The sequence below is a fragment of the Channa argus genome, chromosome 5, assembly GCF_033026475.1.
Source record: "Channa argus isolate prfri chromosome 5, Channa argus male v1.0, whole genome shotgun sequence".
Classification (NCBI taxonomy): Eukaryota; Metazoa; Chordata; class Actinopteri; order Anabantiformes; family Channidae; genus Channa; species Channa argus.
The window spans coordinates 22,151,227-22,173,723 of record NC_090201.1 but is presented as its reverse complement, the minus strand read 5'-3'; the positions used below and the strand labels follow the sequence as shown (position 1 = coordinate 22,173,723).

The 22,497-nt window shown below is 37.8% G+C and overlaps 2 protein-coding genes across 2 annotated transcripts; one reads left to right on the top strand and one right to left on the bottom strand.

Moving 5' to 3' along the window:
• The first annotated feature begins 1,551 nt into the window (after nucleotides 1-1,551).
• rps10 (ribosomal protein S10) lies at nucleotides 1,552-5,173 on the top strand. Its single transcript, XM_067504241.1, has 6 exons — nucleotides 1,552-1,669; nucleotides 2,118-2,267; nucleotides 3,450-3,624; nucleotides 4,300-4,377; nucleotides 4,787-4,842; nucleotides 5,094-5,173. The coding sequence occupies exons 2-6, from the start codon at nucleotides 2,118-2,120 to the stop codon at nucleotides 5,133-5,135; spliced, it is 501 nt and encodes a 166-aa protein (XP_067360342.1). The 5' UTR covers nucleotides 1,552-1,669; the 3' UTR covers nucleotides 5,136-5,173.
• An 8,282-nt stretch (nucleotides 5,174-13,455) lies between these two features.
• nudt3b (nudix (nucleoside diphosphate linked moiety X)-type motif 3b) lies at nucleotides 13,456-22,143 on the bottom strand. Its single transcript, XM_067504240.1, has 5 exons — nucleotides 21,840-22,143; nucleotides 20,385-20,495; nucleotides 17,798-17,842; nucleotides 17,612-17,696; nucleotides 13,456-17,308 (listed from the first exon to the last, which is right to left on the bottom strand). The coding sequence occupies exons 1-5, from the start codon at nucleotides 21,936-21,938 to the stop codon at nucleotides 17,112-17,114; spliced, it is 537 nt and encodes a 178-aa protein (XP_067360341.1). The 5' UTR covers nucleotides 21,939-22,143; the 3' UTR covers nucleotides 13,456-17,111.
• Between the last annotated feature and the right edge of the window lie 354 nt (nucleotides 22,144-22,497).

Here is a 22,497-nt window from a genome sequence, read left to right as displayed (position 1 = left end):
TGACCTGATGTGCACTGGTAAAGCAAAGAAATGCTGCTGCAGCCTGAACCGGCTGCACCGCAGAGGTGTTGGATTAAAAACACACCTACTGTGTTATGTCGAGCCGTAAATGCATTAGATACGTTACAATCCTGGGGGGGGGGGGGGGGGGGGCGGGGGGGGGCGTTAATTATAAATTGTCATGAAGCAGGAGTGAAGTCTGGCACAGGTTCAACTTCCATCTCCCACATTTCAGCAGAAACTGCAGGTGGTCTCATGCAAACACCAGGCTAAAAGCAAACAATTCCTGCACTTTTACTGTCAATTCAGATCACTTTCCTCAGCTGCACAGTGCCCAGGTTCCCCGGTGGCAAATGTAACGGTTCAGCAGCATCAGCTAAAAATGACCGCTAAGCTACTTTATCAATAACAGCGCTAATCTAGCTGTTGGTGACTTGTGTGCGGTTAGAAAATAGCAAGAATAACAAACCCAAACGAAGTTGTGATCCACCTTCTTTGTGTTTTTTATAATCTGATCATTGTCTTCATCAGCAGGGACCGTCTTCGCTGTACCGCCGATGAATGCAGCTGAGAGCCGCCGCCAGATGGGGGATGGTCCAAGAGGCGGCATCAAAGTGGCCAATAGAGCCGTTTCCGGGAAGTGCTGTCAAAATAAACGTTCATAACGGAAAAAAATGGATACTGACAGTTATTTATACAACCCCTTGTTGGATGCTTCCTGTGTTATGCAAATATTTCACTTATGACAATAATTCATCATTGGAAACCGTCGCTACTCAACTACTCAACTACTTTGATTTTTTTAATGCAAAAATGATGAGCTATACTATGCAAAAGGACATCGTTTTTTAAAGACAAATGTCTTCTCAAAATGCCTTCTCAAATGTGAGTATTTAATATTTCATTTTGTTTATTAGACGTTATTAGAACTTTAGAATGCTGACTAAACAAATGAAGATATGTTACTATTTCTTGTTGATCTATGGGAAATTTAAATGACAATTTTCTCACATAAAATACATATTTGGCTTAGATGATCTTGCTCAATAATCTTACTGTTTCTGAAGATTTAAAAACATAACAATCAAACATAAGTCAAGATATATTAACAGATTTTGCAATATTTGAATAGTTCACTGGCTCCACCTCATCGACAAATCAATGCATTAGAATTAGCAATCTAAGAATGATGTATATTATAATAACCACCATGGCCATTTTCCTGTTTTGAGTACTTTTATGTTTTAAAATGTATTTATAATTTATTAGCCAATTAAAGAGCAGAGTTCATATTAAAAGTAAAGTTCTTAGAGTTTTAAAAACATAAGGTTGTTCAACCTTTGTAATATGCCACTGGCCCTTTCTCTTGTGTCTTATTCTGTGTCTAGAAGTGGGCTAAAATCGTATCAGACCATTAGCATTTAAAGAAATGCAATTTTTTTATAAAAGACGCTATGGTCAAAGCATCACATTGACTTATTTTTACTTTAGAAAAAAATAAATGAGCAATTTCCCCATGTGTTGCAGTAATTCTTCAATCGATAAGCTGCTGTTCTCTTCCACGCCGGCAGGAGGCGAAACTTCGCTGGCGTCACAAGGCCGAAAGAATAAACTTTCCCGATCATCGACAAACGTTCCTTCCGGCTCCGGTCCCATATCAAGTGGCAAGGTAAAGAAAGTCTTGGCGCAGTAATCTAAAAATATCTTTAACATCCCGTAGTTTTAGAAACAACGGAGCCTCATGTTTGATTTCTGCTAATGTCACAGTAAAATAATTGCAAGTATTTAAGCCTCAAACAGTTTGTAACGGGATAATAAGTTTAAAAACGGCGAAGTAACCGGCTCTAACGCAAGCGAAAGGCTGCCATTTTCTTCAGTTAACCAAGGCCTCTGTCCTCAATAATGTTTAAAATAAGTGTTATAAGTAGTGTAAATACGTGAAAGTGTATTAATTTAATTAAACTTAACTTGATAGAATTTGTGCTGTTGTTTTAGCCTGACGTGAATAGGCGCAGCTGAGTGTCTTAACAGGCTAGTCGGTTAGCATGCTATCACAGCGGTAGTGGTGGTAACGCTGTGGTCGCTGAAATTAATGAACAACTTGTTATTTAACACAGATGCTGATGCCCAAGAAGAACCGTATTGCTATCTACGAGCTCCTCTTCAAGGAGGGAGTCATGGTGGCTAAGAAAGATGTCCACCTGGCCAAGCATCCCGAGCTTGCTGACAAGAATGTGCCCAACCTTCATGTGATGAAAGCGATGCAGGTGAGAAGCTAAAGGATGGAGCCTGAACATTAGTGTTGTAAAGGTTGAACCAAAGTCTAAGTGATGGTAATGTCTTACCTCTCAACCTTAGGTGGTACAAGTGCGGTCAGCAAATGGACTGTAGTTGTATTAAATTAAATGTGCACAACTTTGATGCGATGAAAGTGACAAGCTAAATGACAGACTGATCACTTGTGTTGTATGTATGTTTACTCAATAGCCACCAACAACGTTAACATCAGAAACTTAGGAAATAGTTCGTTTTGCTTCATATGGAAAGCAAACACTTTAAATATAATTATTTTTTTCACATGCTTCTTTGCACATAGGACAACTTCTAATGTGACATTTTGTCTTCACTGTGCATGTGAACACAACAGCACTACAGATTGAAATGTGTGAAAAGTGCTGCCTGCATTTGAAAGTGAATGACGTGTGTGCACATTTGAATTGTGTTGCTCCGGACTAGTGGGTCATATTCACGCAGGACTACATTAAAAGCTAGTCCTGTACATAGCAAAACATAAGTATTTTATTTTTCTTTTGTGTGATGGTCTGTGTTGGGTTTATTAATTACTTAATTAATTAGAGGAACTGAAATGAAAAACTGTAAACAAAGGGGCCAGTCAGGTTGCAGGTTAAGCTCAGTTGGTAAGGCAACCCTGTGGTCCACGCACCACAGGGTGGCCTTACCAACACACTGAACCCCCAACAGCCCATTCCAATGAATTCACGGGAAAGCAGCAAGGACACCCAAAAAAAAAAGGCGGCCCTGTCAATCAGAACATACCAGAATAACCAGTGTGTAAGAAAGGCCTTGTCTTTTGTTTTTGAAGTCTGTCAGGTTACTTGCATTCTTTAATTTATTTTGTTTTTACCTGTGTAGTAGACTTGAGAATTGTGCTTATTAACAGTTTGTGTTCTTGATTGTGGGATTGAAATTTCTGTGAGTAGTTTTATTCAGTATAACTGGTCCATTATAGTACAACTTGAGTGGGAGAGTATGAAAGAGTAATAGTTAAGTAGTTAAAGAACAACTTGTTTTTAAAACATGGTAAATCTTTATAAATTAGTATCACTTTCTGTGGGGGCTTCTCTTATGTTCTGTGCTTTGTGTCTGTGAATCACTCTTAATTTTTTTTTCACAAGACTGACTCTGTGTTTTTTATCGTTTCCCCCCAGTCCTTGAAGTCCTGTGGGTATGTCAAGGAGCAATTTGCCTGGCGTCATTTTTACTGGTATCTGACCAATGAGGGTATCCAGTACCTGAGAGACTTCCTCCACCTTCCCCCTGAGATTGTGCCCGCAACCCTGCGCCGCCAGACCCGCCCTGAGACCGCAAGGCCCAGGCCCAAAGGTAAGCACCCTGTTACATATGTGATGAGGTTTCGGTTGAATATTGCTTGCTCTTATTTATACGTTTTTAGCCGTAGCGTTGAAGTATTTGTTAGCATGTAATGGCAAGTTCTTCAGAATACTACAATATGTAGGATTGTTTGTCCTATTGTTTATGTCAGAGTTTGTGAATTAAATTTTCTGGATAAATCTTTGACATAACCAAAAGTCATTAGCTATTCACTTGCTTTGAAACTCATTTGTAACCTTGCTATTTTAAAAGGGGTCGAAAACCCCTTAGCTTTCCTTGCGTGTCGGGATATTATGTCAGTCCCACCACTGAATGTTGAGTTAAAATGTGTCTAGATCAAAACATGATGGCCTATGCCTATCATGCTATATACTCTTAGACACTTGCCTGGGTCCCAAGCAAATACCCTGAAGCATTTACAGCAGAAAGCACAAAGACAAAGTGTTATTGTCTGATACAGGAACACATTTTCGTTTCCCTCCATAGTATAAATGTTTATCAAAGATGGTTATGAATAATCTGCTTATAAAATATTTCCTGAAGCCAAATGTTTATACTGTTCTTCTCACTTGGAGGTATACTGAATTTTTTTATTTGATACGATTGTGCGGCAAAAATAAATGTAACAATAGTTGAACTGCAACTCAATGTTTTCTCCTTGTGCAGGAATGGAAGGAGAAAGACCCGCCCGCCTCAATCGTGGGGAGGCTGACAGAGATACATACAGGCGATCTGCTGCACCCCGTAAGTATATTTCCAGCAATAATTCACATACTTTTAGAACATATTTTAAAGACTAAAAGTAAACTCAAAAAGTTTTGGATTTTCTTATGGTATTGGGTCAAACCAAAACTTAAAAACCAACTTGGGTGAGTATGAAAACACAAACAAAAAGTACAAAATGAATATGACCCATTGCCTTTTAACTGGTGCACTTTGCTAAGCAATGTTTACCAGTATACAATGTATCAAATTATGATTAATTTGTGTTTCTAAAAGGGCATCAAATTAATTGTGCACTGATTGTAAATTTTGCAATTTGAAAGATCCAACCATCATTAGCTATTAATGTGAAACCTTAGTGTATGCATTCCAGAGCTTAACCTCATGGAGTAAAATGTGAGGTTGGCTGACTTCTTACTTTCTCCTTCAGCTGGTGCTGACAAGAAAGCAGAGGCTGGTGCTGGAGCTGCTACAGAGTTCCAGTTTGTAAGTACTTTGTCTTTTGTTTCCATTGGAGAGTTTTGCTAAATGTTAGTAGCAATGCTTACTTTAAATGTTTTAGTTGTGGCAAATGAGCAGTGTTTTCTACCTAGTAGTTTTGCCAGTGTCCAGTTTTCCTTCCTGAAACAGTGGTTTCTATTAAGAATGTTTAGCTAAATTTAGTTTGCATTGTACAATTGAAACTATTATTCTATTGAACTTGTTACCTCATGTAACAAAACTTTTTCTTATTACAGAGGGGTGGCTTTGGACGCGGGAGAGGACAGCAGCCTCAATAAATTACACTGTTTCTGTACAAATAAAGAAATCAAAACTACTTTTACTTCTCTACATTGTGTTAATGGAGATTCCTGAACAGTTTCTGTAACTTAATTGCATATTTATTAATACTGATCAGCCTGTTCTCAAGTCAACTTCAAAATTCCAGTGATGAGCTAAAAGCACTAAGCATAACAGGTTCAGGTTGTTCATTAAGACAAGTAAAGTGTCGTTTTTGACATAGATCAAGGGGGTACAAGTACTTTATTTTCCACTCTTTAATATCCTATAATCTAGAGATTCACATGAAACTTGCTGCGTGTATTCTGTAATTCAGAAGGAAGCTCAGCAGACCCCTTGTGAAATGGTTCAGTTACATAAAGTGGGAGGAATCACTAAAGGATGCAAAGTACAGCCCCCTCAAACTAATACAGCTTAATGTAATTTAGCTACTAGCTACATTTGATGTACAGAAGACTGGGTCATTGTCAATGTGGTTGTTGGGCCACTTGAACCTACACACAAGACGAGTTTGCTAAGATTTTCATTTGATTTGGGTTTCATATGAATCGGCGTGGGTCACGTCACACTTTCACCACTTTTTTTATTAAACATTACTAAAGATTAAGCGAATGCACAAATCTTTTTTATGATTCTTGTCGGAAGTACAAGCAACACCTTTTGCTTCAGTAAATAACTTGAAAGGGATTTACTATGTTGTGTGTTTGCAGTGGAGAATACATTTAATTTACATTTTCTTATGTTAAGTCATTTGCCAAAGGTCAGGTACGAAGCACCAAAATAAGTTAAGTGAAAAGACCTTTTAAAACTTAAAAAAAAAAAAAAAAATCCCCAAATTTCAAGGCAAATATTTTATGGAATTAGTACATAAATACACAAAATATTTTAATATTACACTACTATTATGCATTATATAACTGGTGGTATTTCTTCTGTTAGTATAACAATATTTTAGTTTGGGCTGTCAGACATCAAGCAAATGACAGCTTTAAATGGCGATTGATCTTCCCTAAGAGCCAACCCAGTTTTTCTGAAAGATTTATTTGTACACTTTTTTTTGTGTGTGACACATTTCTGTGGCTCTTTCACCACCCTCCACAGTAAAAACATTTTCCAGCTGTGAACAGTTACTACATAATTTCCTATGTGCATCAACACCACTGAAAAAAATAGGGCATTTTAGTTTAAGTCCAAACTGTACTTTTCACTTTAGTGAACACATATCACTTAAAGCCTGAATAAAATCAGAATGTGGCACTGACTTGGAGACAGAATTTCTTTGCAGCTTTTAAAAGTAACTAGAAAAGGCAATTTCCAAGGAAATTACGTGGGAGAGCTGTTAAGTCGCCCGGTAGAGGCCGACCGCTCAGAAGCTGCTGAGAGCAGAGGCGTTTGCACGTTCAAAGCCGCAAACGCTGAAGAGAGATAAATACAAACAAAAAGAGAAAAAAGAAGATGACAAGAAAAGGAAAAAATCCAAAATCCCAGGAAAAGTTGAATTCAGAAAAGAAAAAAAGTAGAAAGTAACAATGGAGGAAGTAAATAAGTAAAAAGTTGATATTTAAAGTGTAAAGAAACAGAAAAAGAAGCAAAGTAAAAAGTTGCTATTGAAAGTGTAAAGAAAAAAGTAAGAAGTGAAAAAGCAACAACTTGATTAACAAAAGTTGAAAGAAGTAGTAAGAAACAAAGGAAAAGGTAAATATTCCCAAAGGTAAAAGAAACAAAGAAAGAAGCAAAGGAAAAAAGTTGCTTTTAAAAGTGTAAAGGAAGAAGTGAAAAAGCAACAACTTGATTAACAAAAGTGGAAAGAAGTAGTAAGAAACAAAGGAAAAGGTAAATATTTCCAAAGTTAAAAGAAACAAAAAAAGAAGCAAAGTAAAAAAGTTGCTATTAAAGTGTAAAGAAAAAAGCTAGAAGTAACTACTTAGAAATGAAGGAACCATTTTAATGCTGAAAAACTGTTGAAAAAAAAAAGTTGAAAAGAGCTTTTAATTTGAAAGTGTGTTTCCTGTCTGTGTCTGTGTGGTAGTTTGTGTCCACTGTAGGGAGACTTCAAAACAAACTCATTTTAGCATTTAAGTGATAAATAATTAAAATAAGAATGATAAAAGGCTTTTATTCTGAAAGTGTGTTTCCTATCTGTGAGGGTGTGTGTGTAGGGAAACTTCACCACAAAGTCATTTTAGCATTTAAATGCTAAAAAGTGGATAAAATATTATGAAAGGCTTTTATTTTGAAAGGGTATTTCCTGTCTGTGAGGGTGTGTGTCTGTGTGTGTCTCCACTGTGTATGTTGAGGGAGAAAAACTCAGGTAAAGTGTGTGGACACAGCTCTGAGGCTGATTACATGACGTCATGCAGCTGTGTCCGTTACCATGACAATGACTGCTGCCCGCTGCCTGCCTGCTGAGTCATGTGAGCCAAATGCAAAGGCAGGCTGGAAAAGTGCTGAGACTATGCCTCGCAAAATGCTCAAAATATGAAAAAGTATTAGTCCTATCGAAACAATTCAAAAACTGTGAGTGACAAAAGGCTTCAATGAACACACTGATGTACTTTATTTGAAGATACTCCATAAAATGAAGGCGTGGTGGCGATTTTAAAACAGCCCCCCGTTTGTGATTTGATTAGAATTTAAGAACCTCTGTTATAATGGGCTCCAATGGGAGTTTTGACGGCACTCTCTCTGCTTCTGGACACTTGGAGAAAGAACCGTCAGTCCTGTGACTATGAGAGTTACATTTACTGAAAGAACACAAAAATACCTACATTCTGATGTATAGTTTGTTTATGTAAGATTAAAGTTGACTGAAGGAAAGAAGGAAAAGAAGGAAAAAAGTTGCTAAAAGTGGAAGCTGAAAAGTTAGAGTGCGTGTGATGTCACCCACTCTAGCTGCTCCAACATTCCGCAATACACACTAATGGAAAAGTTGAAAAAGCTCCAAAAGTTGCCTAAAACTAAAACTGCGATTATTCAAAAAGTATAAAAGATACAAAGAAGCTGATCCACCCAGAAAAAGTTGAAAGGGACTAGACCCGTATAAACTTTAAATGAAGTTTCTACTCCAAAGTATGACGACACAAGAGGCAGATGAAAAGTGGCAAGTTGAAGGGAAATTTTAAGTGCCTTCCATTCATTTTCTATGGGAAAAAAAGTTCATAAAAAGTGAAATATAATAAAAAGTATAAAAGTTATTAATGAGAAAAGTAATACCACCCCTGTCCTAAAAGGGACCTACGTTTAGGAAGTGGAACGAAGTTTCTACGACAAACCGTCTAGGACTAGATAGCGACCGAAAAACGAGCTATAATAATAATAATAATAACTAGAAAAGGCAATTTCCAAGGAAATTACGTGGGAGAGCTGTTAAGTCGCCCGGTAGAGGCCGACCGCTCAGAAGCTGCTGAGAGCAGAGGCGTTTGCACGTTCAAAGCCGCAAACGCTGAAGAGAGATAAATACGAACAAAAAGAGAAAGAAAGAAGATGACAATAAAAGGAAAAAATCCAAAATCCCAAGAAAAGTTGAATTCAGAAAATAAAAAAAAAAGTAGAAAGTAACAATGGAGGAAGTAAATAAGTAAAAAGTTGATATTTAAAGTGTAACGAAACAGAAAAAGAAGCAAAGTAAAAAGTTGCTATTGAAAGTGTAAAGAAAAAAGTAAGAAGTGAAAAAGCAACAACTTGATTAACAAAAGTTGAAAGAAGTAGTAAGAAACAAAGGAAAAGGTAAATATTCCCAAAGTTAAAAGAAACAAAGAAAGAAGCAAAGTAAAAAAGTTGCTATTAAAAGTGTAAAGGAAGAAGTGAAAAAGCAACAACTTGATTAACAAAAGTGGAAAGAAGTAGTAAGAAACAAAGGAAAAGGTAAATATTCCCAAAGTTAAAAGAAACAAAAAAAGAAGCAAAGTAAAAAAGTTGCTATTAAAGTGTAAAGAAAAAAGCTAGAAGTAACTACTTAGAAATGAAGGAACCATTTTAATGCTGAAAAACTGTTGAGAAAAAAAAGTTGAAAAGAGCTTTTAATTTGAAAGTGTGTTTCCTGTCTGTGTCTGTGTGGTAGTTTGTGTGTCCACTGTAGGGAGACTTCAAAACAAACTCATTTTAGCATTTAAATGCTAAATAATTAAAATAAGAATGATAAAAGGCTTTTATTTTGAAAGTGTGTTTCCTGTCTGTGAGGGTGCGTGTGTGTAGGGAAACTTCACCACAAAGTCATTTTAGCATTTAAATGCTAAAAAGTGGATAAAATATTATGAAAGGCTTTTATTTTGAAAGTGTGTTTCCTGTCTGTGAGGGTGCGTGTGTGTAGGGAAACTTCACCACAAAGTCATTTTAGCATTTAAATGCTAAAAAGTGGATAAAATATTATGAAAGGCTTTTATTTTGAAAGTGTGTTTCCTATCTGTGAGGGTGTGTGTGTAGGGAAACTTCACCACAAAGTCATTTTAGCATTTAAATGCTAAAAAGTGGATAAAATATTATGAAAGGCTTTTATTTTGAAAGGGTATTTCCTGTCTGTGAGGGTGTGTGTGTGTGTCTGTCTCCACTGTGTATGTTGAGGGAGAAAAACTCAGGTAAAGTGTGTGGACACAGCTCTGAGGCTGATTACATGACGTCATGCAGCTGTGTCCGTTACCATGACAATGACTGCTGCCCGCCTGCTGAGTCATGTGAGCCAAATGCAAAGGCAGGCTGGAAAAGTGCTGAGACTATGCCTCGCAAAATGCTCAAAATATGAAAAGTATTAGTCCTATCGAAACAATTCAAAAACTGTGAGTGACAAAAGGCTTCAATGAACACACTGATGTACTTTATTTGAATATACTCCATAAAATGAAGGCGTGGTGGCAATTTGAAAACAGCCCCCCGTTTGTGATTTGAGGAGAATTTAAGAACCTCTGTTATAATGGGCTCCAATGGGAGTTTCAGACGGCACTCTGTCCGCTTCTGGACTCTTGGAGAAAGAACCGTCAGTCCTGTCAGTATGAGAGTTATATTTAGTGAAAGAAGACAAAAATACCTACATTCTGATGTATAGTTTGTTTATGTAAGATTAAAGTTGATTGAAGGAAAGAAGGAAAAGAAGGAAAAAAGTTGCTAAAAGTGGAAGCTGAAAAGTTAGAGTGCGTGTGATGTCACCCACTCTAGCTGCTCCAACATTCCGCAATACACACTAATGGAAAAGTTGAAAAAGCTCCAAAAGTTGCCTAAAACTAAAACTGCGATTATTCAAAAAGTATAAAAGATACAAAGAAGCTGATCCACCCAGAAAAACGTTGAAAGGATCTAGACCCGTATAAAGTTTAAATGAAGTTTCTACTCCAAAGTATGATGACACAAGAGGCAGATGAAAAGTGGCAAGTTGAAGGGAAGTTTTAAGTGGCTTCCATTCATTTTCAATGGGAAAAAAAGTTGATAAAAAGTGAAATATAATAAAAAGTATAAAAGTTATTAATAAGAAAAGTAATAGCATAGATCTCCTAAAAGAGACCTACGTTTAGGAAGTGGAACGAAGTTTCTACGACAAACCGTCTAGGAGGAGATAGTGACCGAAAAACGGCGAAATAATAATAATAATAAAGAAAAGGATCTCATAAGTGTGAGAGCTGTGCTTACAGCTCTCCCACTAATAATAAAGAGAAAGGATCTCAATAGTGTGAGAGCTGTGCTTACAGCTCTCCCACTAATAATAAAGAGAAAGGATCTCAATAGTGTGAGAGCTGTGCTTACAGCTCTCCCACTAATAATAATAATAAAGAAAAGGATCTCAATAGTGTGAGAGCTGTGCTTACAGCTCTCCCACTAATGAGAGCTGTGCTTACAGCTCTCCCACTAATGAGAGCTGTGCTTACAGCTCTCCCACTAATGAGAGCTGTGCTTACAGCTCTCCCACTAATTATCTTAAAACCGAAAGGGGCCCACTGTTATCTGACTGTGTTCATATTGTATCAGTTGCTATGAATCATAGTACAGTATGAATTTTCAGAATTGCTCTAACTATTAATGAATAACATTCATCAATAACCTTTCAAACTTTAAGGCAAAATTTCAAAATGCTGTTTTCACCTTTTTACATGGGATTATTTGGTGCTTTTCTTTATTGATTTTGCTCCTATTTCCCGACCTAATCACATATAAAAGCATCCATCCAACTCACTTGATTCTAGCTATAAGTTTTTTAACTTATTGAAACTGTTTGGTGTTTGCTCCTTATTTTTAACAGCTCTGTATCCAGTGGCTACACGTGTCCCTGACTTTATGAAAATGCCAGAAATGCAACCTTTGTTTAAAAAAAAAAAAAAACTCAGCTGGATCTAACACTGCCTGAAAACTGAAGTATCATCTCGAAAACACCATTGACACGTTTCAGTCTAGTTGTCATTAACATCACAGACTGGTCCACTGAGAGTGACCAATAATTTCCTGTTATGTTCAGATGCTGGGATGTAACTGTTCAGTTCTTATTCTGTTGGATGTGAGCACTGCCTCATTGTTCTCTATTAACCAAAGTGAGGCTTCGGTAGAAATAACACACCACCTTAAAATTGTCCTTTTTTTTATAGAACATGTTAATGTCTCCACTGACATTACTATGTCATCATTTTCTGCTATCAAGTACAGAATACTTCAAGGGTCAGCACTGGGACCAATTGTTTTCACTTTGTTCATGCTTCCCGTTGGACGTATTATTTGTAGACGTCGTGCTTCGTCTGTCTGGCTGAATTCTCTACATGTGACATTAAAATCTGGATGGCTCAAATTTTTTTTCTGCTCAACACAAGCAACAAAAATATTGAGATTGTTGTATTTGGTCCCCAGAAAATAACAAAACAGATCCTGCCATCTATTGGGGGCCAAGTGGAACAGTGCAAAGAATTTGACAGTAACTTAAGCGCTGAGTAGAACATCACAAAACTCGTGCTGTCTTGTTTTTTGTCATCACATAAAAAAAATTTCAACAATACATTTTCTTTCACCTTTTAAAGACCTGAGATTATTTTACATGCATTTGGCTGTTCATGGCCTCTTCCCAAGCTATATACACCAATCAACTAAAGCATTGTATATACAACATGGTATTAATAATTTCATGGAGGACGAATGCAAATATTGTCTGAAAGAATTCTCTACAAGTACCATTTCAAATGTTTTACTCAAGTAAATTATCAACCAGATTATCTATATTTTACTAAAAGTACAAAAGTTAAAGAAGTACTTCAGGAATACAATGCATTTTAAAAAATACTGACTATAGTGATTATGGCAAAGCATGCAGTAATAATAATAAACAAGGGTCAAAGATCACTGTCGTTAAAGGTGGAGCTGATTTTAACCACTTTAACCAGCATTTATAAGCATCAAGATTTATTAGTTTATTACCGGGTGGTGTTAACGTTATGACTGATCAGTATATCCACCCCCAGGTCCATATAAGCCTCCGACTTGAGATGCTCCAACAGAGGCTTCATATCTGTCTCTGAGGTGTGGCTGAAAACTACAAATAATAAGTGTTTGCAGTTAGAGGCCTGAAGCTCGGGAATAATCTACCTGAAGAAATCAGGTCAGCAGTGAGAGTATTTTTTTTTTAAATATACCTTTAGTGGATCTGATCTTATTTCATTTTATTTATTTTCTGTTTCTGAACTTTATTCCTGTCGTTTTTTGTAGCCTAGATTTTTTTTATTTCCATATTTGTTTCGGGTTTTTTGCTGTGATCCCTAAGTCTGTAACTATTGTTCTATACTTGCGTGAAGCATTTTCTAATGTTAGATGTGTTGTGTGAATGGTTCCATAATTAACAAACATTTTGAGGAACTTTCTCTTTTTGAAGTTGTATTTCAAAGCATTACATCTAGTATTTTTCATTGTAAAATACTTTTTCATTGTCATTGTATTTTTTATTTTTTTTGTCCTTTCGGTCTATCCTGGGAGTTCAAGGTCGTTGTTCATTGTCCGCATGTTGATGTGGCACAATTTATACGCCGGACGCCCTTCCGGCGTAAAAACTGCACCTAGAGACACTTCGACATATAGCCAGGGTCAGGGATCGAACCACTGACCCTGTGCTCCATGGACGACTGCTATTATTATTATTAATTATTTGAGAAGAAAACTATTAGTTGCATCCTTGAAGTAGATAATGCATATCTGACAAATGGAATAAGCATTCAACCAAATGACCATAAACATCATAAATATATACTATTTAATTCTAATCAGGTTAATTCTGTAATCTACATAGTGATATAGTGTGATACAGTCGTACAATCCCAAATAGCACAAATTGTTGCAACATAAACTCCAATTAAAACACGGGGCTGAATGTGAAATACTGGTATTTATTTGTTGGCACATTTATATTACAATCTTCAGTCTTCTTGCACTGGTTTTATTCCACAGTCCCAATTGACAAAAGAGGAAACAAAAATTCCAGTGACACACCTTGGAAACACAATTACGACGAGTATCTAACTTCAAGGCTGAGACCAATGGCTAGAAGTGCACGTGTTGAGTATCTTCAATTGCATGTGTTTTGGAGGAAATGTTTTTTTTTTTTGTATGTATGTATGCTTTTAATTTTTTAGTTGGTAATAGTATGACCATCATGCTAAAGGAAACTATAGAGTACAATCCTCAGCTGTTATGTGATGTGTATTAATAGTTTTTTGCTTCAGCCACAAGATGGGGCCAGGTAATTAACAAGTTATAAGGGGTGGACATCATAGAAAATAGCCAATTACAGCTGCAGAAATCTTGTAGAAAGGTTAGACATATTTGCTCCATCTTAACTTTACATCACCATAGATTATGTAGAAACATTTACTTCATAAGTTTACTCCTGAACTCCAACCTGAATCAGTGTATTTCTGGCAGAAACTGCTTGAAGTTCAAACTTACAAGGGAGTTGTTAATAGGAACTAAAATCCTTATGACTAATGCCAAAATGCAACTTTTGGCTTTAAGAGTGCTGTGTTAGCTATATACAAGATATTAACTTGTCGATAGCACAAAAAAAAAAAAAAAAAAAAAAACAGAAATAATGTATGGATGAAGAACAAGTGGTTATTAGAAATGAAGTCACTGGCTGTTACTTGCGGAAATCCTCCTCACATTCATTTTGACAGTACCTGTCACCCACATCAAATCATGAGAGTAAATTCAATCATCGCCAATTGCTCAAAATCTAATTGCACATTTAGATGAAGGGTAAAAAGGTCTAATCAACACAAAATCTCAAGTCAAAGTACCAGGTGGGGCATAAGATGCAAGACTTTGGCCACCACACCATTCTGATATGTATCGGTAAAATCGGTGGGAAGGAGACTTTCACCTATACTGGTATCCAGAAAACTTAGAATTATCACAGGCCCACGATGCGAGTTTGTCTAAAGCTTGCTGGGACAGTAAAGACACCCAAAGACACCCACCACTAATTGACCACTGATCACTGCAGTCAAGGTAAAGAGACTCTGTAGGTTAGCTGTTCCACTAGTTCAGTCCTCTCGGTAACTTTTAGTCATTTTTCACCGGTGTCTCATTCATTTTGAAATGGACTATTTTAAATTAACAATTTGCTTTGCACAAATTAAGTATAAAATAGGCATCTACTACTTCACTGTACAGTAAACTAAGTGACTCTGCTTTTGCTCACTGCCATGTCTTTTACCCATGGACACACAATCAGAACTGTGCTTTGTGAGGAAAGATAATTATGGATTAGACTTAAATGTTTGGATGCTCAAACGTTGCAACCCTGCAAATTACTGTTTGTTTTTTTTACCTTGATCTTTATAAGGATTGTTTTATAACAAAAGTTGTCATTTTGTAAGGCTAAAAACTGTAATTCCTAGTGAGATAGGCTAATTGTTTTCTTTCAGCTGGCAACTTAACCACTCACTCCTACCGCTCTCATTGTGGAGGTTTTTGCAACAGCATGCACCAAAGAAATGCACAATCAGAGAGCCACGTATACATGAAAATATAAAATTGTTGTATTCAACAGGCTGCCAAAAATATGACTCCAAACGAATGCAGATGTTGCTTTATTACTGCTGGATGTTTCTGCTACACTTAAGTGGTAAAAACCATCACTGCATGTTGACAGAAAACCAGTTATGATTGTTAAGCTTTTGAGGGGTTTCTTTCAGTTTGATCTTAAAGAGAAACTACACTGGGGTTGGTGGGAGCAACAGCTCAGAAAGGACTTCAGACCTGATAAATTCTAAGTAGTGATTCAGAAACCCAGACTGCAGTGAGACTATTTGAAAATATACCAGAGATTTGGGGAAACAGTAATCCCTCACTGTTACAAACGTGTTTGGGTAAGATTTTGTGAATTTTAGATAGGCTCTTAAAAATAGGCTCTTCACTCTCACCCACAATCACAGCCACGATCCTTGTTCTTTAGCCTCAGATGTAGTACTCTAAACCATCTCATGAGAAGATTTCCAACAGCTGCAAAGCCAATGGCATGAGTTCAACCAGTTCTTTCAGCCTCTGTTTAAATGACATGTAGCACTCAAAGATGTGTAAGAGGTGTTTTGTCATTTGAACTCACTTTTGATCTATACAGAAATAAAAAAAAATGTACAATAAAAACCTCTTACATGCTATCTACAGCGCCTCCAGTTTCACAGTATTGAGCCCGCTGCCTCACATCTTAGAGGAAAAGTGAAGCAGCTCGACTAAAGAGACTTTGCCAGACGTTAGAGAGAAAACAAAGAACTAAACTAATATCCAAAAGAATTTTACATGTTAAAAACGAGTTCTTAAACTGTACAAGGCTTGTTTGTTCTGCATCTTGCCGAAGACAGCATTATAGATTCCATTACTTTCAATGTCAAGCAGGTGTTTCGAGTGTTTTGGGGGATGCAGATTAAATACTAAAGACGGATAAAAAACAAAACAAAACGTATGACCATAATGAAAAGTGCCCACTGAAGTCACTTGCGCTGTGTTACAAACATAATGTAAACAATTGCTTTTAACCAAACTGAATGTGAGGAGTAAAATATAGATGAGTTTTAATAACTTAAGTGATATGTGCTGCATTTTTGAAATGACAAGTCCATGATTTTGAAATCTACTACTTCTAACCTCTCAGCATGTGGAGGAAGACTTTGTAATCAGTCACAAGAAAGCATTAAAAAGAAAACAAACAGTATTAAAAGGAGGTAAAGACACTGAGGAGAAAGGTGGTTGATCTTTGTATGCTGACATTCTTTCACCCTGTATGATATATATCCCTAGAGTGAAACTCGTAGTGCTTGGCTAGTTTCCCACATAAGAGAGAAACATACTTGACACTCCAAATTTAAAGATTACTTAGGGGCTCTGTTTTCTGATTGAAGAGATTAAAAAAAAAAACACAGTAAGGACAAAAATGAAGAGAATCCATAAACCTTACAGGACTGTTGCACAGTCTGTTTCAGGCCACTCGAACAAGTGAAACACAACATAGTGCTCATGCAAGACAACTCACTTCCCACAATTCTGTTCTTTCAAATACAGACGACCTATCCTTATAACAGGGGAGGGAGCACACCAATGGGCACATTCATTCACAAAAATAACAGAAAAATGGGGGAGACATTAAAAAGACCACCAAAAGCCTTCAGCTTAAGCACTAAGTATACACTTTTACATTACAACAGTAAAAAGTAGTTCTTGCATTCAATAAACACCACGCTAAGGGTGCGTTAAGGAAAGAGAATGAGGGGACAAGGGGACATTTCATGCAGGTGTCAGTAAAAAGAAAAAAAAAAAACATGAGGGGTCAGAAATTACATTTACAAAGTGTTTCGTACTATTCACCCAACACTTGTCATCAAGTCTGTGCCGCTATTCTGGCACAAAGGAGTTGGCAAGGCAAACCATGATATTGAGACAAAAAAGAACGAAAAAAAAGAGAAATAACACAAGTAAGAGCGCAAGTGGTGGCGAAAGCTCCTGGGGTGTCAGAGTTATGGTTTTAGTTATCTGATGCCCGATACAGAGCTCTGATTGATGCTGTAGGTAGGGGACAGTTCCCCACCTATCGTTGCCACCAAAGGTGTTCCATTACTGGTCAGGCAACTCTCCTGAAGAGCCTCGAAGTAGGTGGCCTGCACAGGCTTGTGACACTGCAATACTTGTATGGCATCGTCTATTTTAAACCATTCCCTTTTTCTCCCTGTTAATAGAACAAGACAGCATTGTGAAGAAAGTTAGGACATGTGAGAGACAACATGGGGGGCAAAGGCATTATAAAAACAGGTTGTGACTAATTACAAGTGCTGTGCACAGCATTAAAGTGAAAATCACAAGGCAAAGAAGCTGCTGTTCTAATCCAGGACAACATACAATATATTCCTTGAACTCTAATATCACTGAGGCCTGGCATAGACAAATAAAACTGCAGGCAACATGTGACTGCCTGGGAACCTTGTCCATATGACTACTATTTTTGATTAAGTAAACAAATGTAGAACTTCACCAATGTTGACCGAGTCCTCCCAGTCCTCCAGCACCTCTGTTACGATAAGAACATAGACATAGGTTCTGTGTTTTCGCTCTTGGTTCTGTGGGAGAAAATATTATCACATTTTCATTTCTCAGTCACAACATGCTCCACAGGACATTTGAAAATGAAAATACATAGAGCAAACAGGTGGTAACTCACCTCAAACACTCCAACTAAGCGACCTAAAGTTCCCTTCACACCAGCCTGTAAAACAAAGGCAAACAATAAAATGGTAAGCAAAAGACACATGATTGACAACTAAAGATCATACTAATTATTAAGCGAAATTGATCAATATAATGTCATAGAAAAGACGGGATATAATCAAATCAAATTTCCCTGTTGAGACTGTCTCAAAGGTACAGGCATCTTCTGAGACAGTAGCTTGCCTGATTTTATCCAGTGCAAATGGACTATGTCCAATTCACAGCCAGCTGCTAAATACTACAAATAGTACATGTGTAAAAAATTATTATCAATTTTACATTTCAATGCAATGAGCTATGATTTAGCCAAAGGCGAGTAAAAACTTGTGTCACCATTTAAGGTTAGGTTTTATAACCAACTATAACTCAAACTAGAGGTGTATTTATAGCATATTTTAAACTTGGTGTAGCAAATAATTATAATAAAATTTATAATTAATCTACTAATAATTTTCCTAGTTAATATATAGTATATATAAATCTTGTTTAGATGAGGCAAATGTCCATTACAATTAGACAAATAGCACAGTAGCCTCTTTAAACATCTACTTTTTCTGACCAACTGTCCAAAATCTAAAGATATTTATTTTACAAATATATAAAACAAACTGCAACCAAAAAATGATCTTTAAACTATTTAATAAAAATCTAAATACTTTAAAGTTAATAAACTAACAGAGGGCACTTCTAAATTATGCAACTGCGAGGCACATGTAAACACCTCTGTTATACATATCACTTACGGTCATACATAGTGACCACTTCTCTACAAGGTGTTTATAGCATCATGAAAGATAGCACAAAAAGGTCAGAAACAAAAAATAGAATAAGCTCTTTGCTGTTATTTGTTGTTAGGCCTCTAATGATCCATCTTTAACTCAATACCTGTTACCTTTAAACATATTCTAATAACAAAAATAATCTTAGGGACAGATCAACTCCCAGAGGTTAAGAGTAGCTCAGGTTTAGACACAGAGCCAGGGCACTTGCTGACATCTTTGCAGCTTCTTCTTCGGATCGAGTTTCAGTCTATAAATAAATGTTGACTCCGTGCACTGTACCATGGATTGGTACAGTGGCACCATGTACCTTCAGCAAAATCCTATATAAAACAACAGAAACGCCACTAGAAACACCATAGATGTGCCAGGGATTAAGTAATAGGCCAAAAGTCAACATGTATGTTTTTATGAGATGGAAAATGTCTCCCAGCTCAGACATTAGTGTAACTGGAGAAAATTGGGCATAATCTTAAAAGATGGCAGCATTGCCAGTTATGCAATGCTGTCCTCTGCATTTGTGGAGCATGGGCAGGGTGTTTGACTACTGAAGCTAAGCTAGAGTTGTGAAAAGGAAGAGACAGGGTTACACTTTTTAACCTTTGGCCTGTTCCAAAGGCCTCGTCTTCACTGTCCACCGAACAATACTCCAAAGCAATAAGTATAAGCAATCACTCAGTATGTAGCTCACAAGGATTCTGATATGTCCTGTTATCCAACCATCCAAAAAGAGGTTTAAAATGACACAGTATGTGGCGATACACTGAATGCCACTAGTGTGTCACCGGAAAATTGAATGCAGCCTTTTAGCACTTTTAACAAAGCTCAGTAGGGATGTGACATTGCTTGTAACCCTGTAAAAAATGCGTTGGCAAGCTGCAGCATCCTGCAGCCGCCAAATCTACCCAAGAGCCAAAGCCAGTATAAGGGATGATATCAGCATCCATCAGTGTGATGGATCACACACAGAATAGGCTTTATATGGTCAGTGACCCGCCAAGAGCTGGCAGCCCAGTGAGATTCAGAGTCTTCAGTGCCCCGTTGTCATTTTGATCAAAATGTCCAAGCAAAAAACAGAATGTACATTGAAGGCATGTGCGATTTAAAGGATGGACATAGGAGGTGTAAGCAAGATATTGATTTTCAATGAGCCTCAGAACTATTTACTAATTGCTACCCATCATTCCCAACCCACAACAGCAAAGCCACATTTGTACTTCAAAATGCCTCTGTAACAAGGCATCTGTTGTAAAAATAGATCCATCTGAAATGTGCAATACAAAGTCATTGTTTTCCTTTAGTTGCCATATTTGTGGGAGTGGATAGTACTGTGGTGCAACCGCTGGGTAGTGTTCAATCCCAGTGTGACCTCTTTTGACATCTTAACACTGCTTTGTAACATGACGCTATGATACAGCTTACATGTTGCTAGGCTCGCTCTCTCCCTCTGTCCATGCAAACAGGATGACTCTGCTGACAAAATGGGCTTTGAGAGCAAGGTATTAGGCCTAGTGTTAAATACAGCCATGATTTAATAGAAATGAAATACAATACACCTTGTGAGCCTATATTCAGTCTAATTTGCCATGCTGTGAATGGAAATCTATTCTCAGAACAATATTCCTGGGTATAAACTGAGCCTAGAAAGGCATGATACACATCCATGTTGTCGATACAAGGGTTAAGAAAGGTTTGACTGTACACAATAATATAGGCTCAAGCTAGATAGAATAATCAATGACTACAGTTCAAAGAACCAACCTCTTCGCACACTTCTCGAGCTGCAGCAACATTGGGCTCTTCCTCTGGCTCCATGCCGCCTCCAGGAACTATCCACTTGTCAGGATGTCGACTACTGCTCACAAGCAGCACCTACAACACATTTAATGAGTCTTGTTAGAAATGTTTGTCTGTTCTTTGTTTAGTGTTCATTTGTGTGTTTTTGACATGGCACAAGTAGTGAGCAAGATATTCAGTAATAGACCCCCAACCTGTGACACAAAATCTATTTTTCAACTGTGACACCTGGAGTGACATCTCATCTCATGGTGACATTGTGAGTGCAGCTAACTCACTCCATGATCATGGGTAGACTTTTACCCTGCAGTAACAGTACATGTCAATGGGTTGGCATGGAGTATAGCAAGTGTTCGGTTTCAAAAATATGTTAGGAAGAGCTTAGGTTTTGGCCAAGTAAAACGTTTGTGCTGATCACACTGATACGTTTCCTGTAATCAACAGCTTATGTTGTTCACAATCTGGCCTTTACTTTCACCAGAATGAGGAATTGGGCTAGTCTCAGTTTGTCTCCTCCCCTTGTAACGTCTCCACTACAAAGACATCTTTGTGCGTGACTGGACAACAGTTTCCCAAAACGCTTCTGGTCCAAGAAAACCTTTCGCTGTCTAGTTTGAGTGGCTTTCATGGGGCAGCGCATGAAGGTAGCAACGGTCCATAAACAGTTTTTTTTATGGAATGTATGCGAAATTAAACTGGTTTGTTTGTATGCCGAACAAATGACGCGAAGGTTAATATTAAAGTCACAACCTAAACATTGACAAATACACAAGTATGTAACATAACCGGGTTTCACTACTACGGTTGTCTTGCTGCTAAAGCTAGCGAGGCTAACCGCTAACGGTTAGCGCTAAGTCAGTCCAGTGTTTGCTCTGCAATACCAGGCGCATTACCGATAACACGGTTATCACTAACACTTACTTATCTCGTTAACGTATTTCTAACAGGGTATATCTATATGTATACATCCCAGCCCGCCACTCTAAAAGGCGAAACAAAATAAATGTTTCCATTCGACCGCTCATAAAGATAAAGTCACCAATCACTACAGCCTGTCTGTGGGCTGTGGTCGTTGGCCGAGAGCCGGGTGCCCACAGCTACACGGCTAGTTAGCAAGCTAACCCTGGCATTCAGCTAGCAGGTAGGCTAGACATAACGGTGGGTATAAAAACCTGAAGTAGCTATCTGCACAGCTAAAGAGGCTTACATAACACTTGGCTAAGTAGCATAGCTACGGTAAATACAGGCGGAAATTTAACGTTTAATGTATAACCTCAGAGGAGTGAGTCATCATGTCCAGCTGGTAGAAAACTACATGTGTGTTGGTAAATATATCGACTAACGTAAAGAAGACACTTGAGGCAGCTACGGCTGCTAATGTTAGCTTGGCCTACCACACAGCAAAATCCCCGGACTTACCTCCTCCTCGGTTTCGCTCCTGAAGCACAGACAGGCGGCCCGCTTCTTGTAGCCATCCCCGTCGTACGTCCGGGTTTGGTTTGACTTGAGTTTCATCATTGCGGGGACACAAAAGTTCAAAAGTACAGCTAAGTTTAGCACGTATAAAGATGATGGTTAAAGACGCAAAGTCCTCCTGCGGGGAGCCTCGGCGTTTTACTTAAAAGAAATAACTTCTTCTTCGCTTCATTTTCACAAAACCTAGTCTCATCTACGGCACGGTCGCCATTACAAGGAGCCACTACGCCCACGACGTAATTTAACCTTTAATAGTTCGAGCAGCGTAAGAAAGTTACGTATCCAGCGTTTGGGAATTGGGGCAACGGCTAGAGGGAAAACGCAACACCACACTGAATGGAGTGAGCCGGTGAAGGAAACTGGCACTTTGTGCTCCAACTAGCTCGCCACGGCCACTTGTGTGAAGCGGAAAACGTTTTATGCTTGTGCCAACTTATTTTTATTACTAAGAAAATGTAACGTTATACATGTAGTGCGTATGTATAGTGTCAGAGTTAGAAAATTGGATGCAGTGTTGAGTCATCAGTTTCAGCACCGCAGGTAATGGACAGCGCCAAGCAGGATGATCAAACTGACCCGACAATGTGAACTCAAAGGGTTC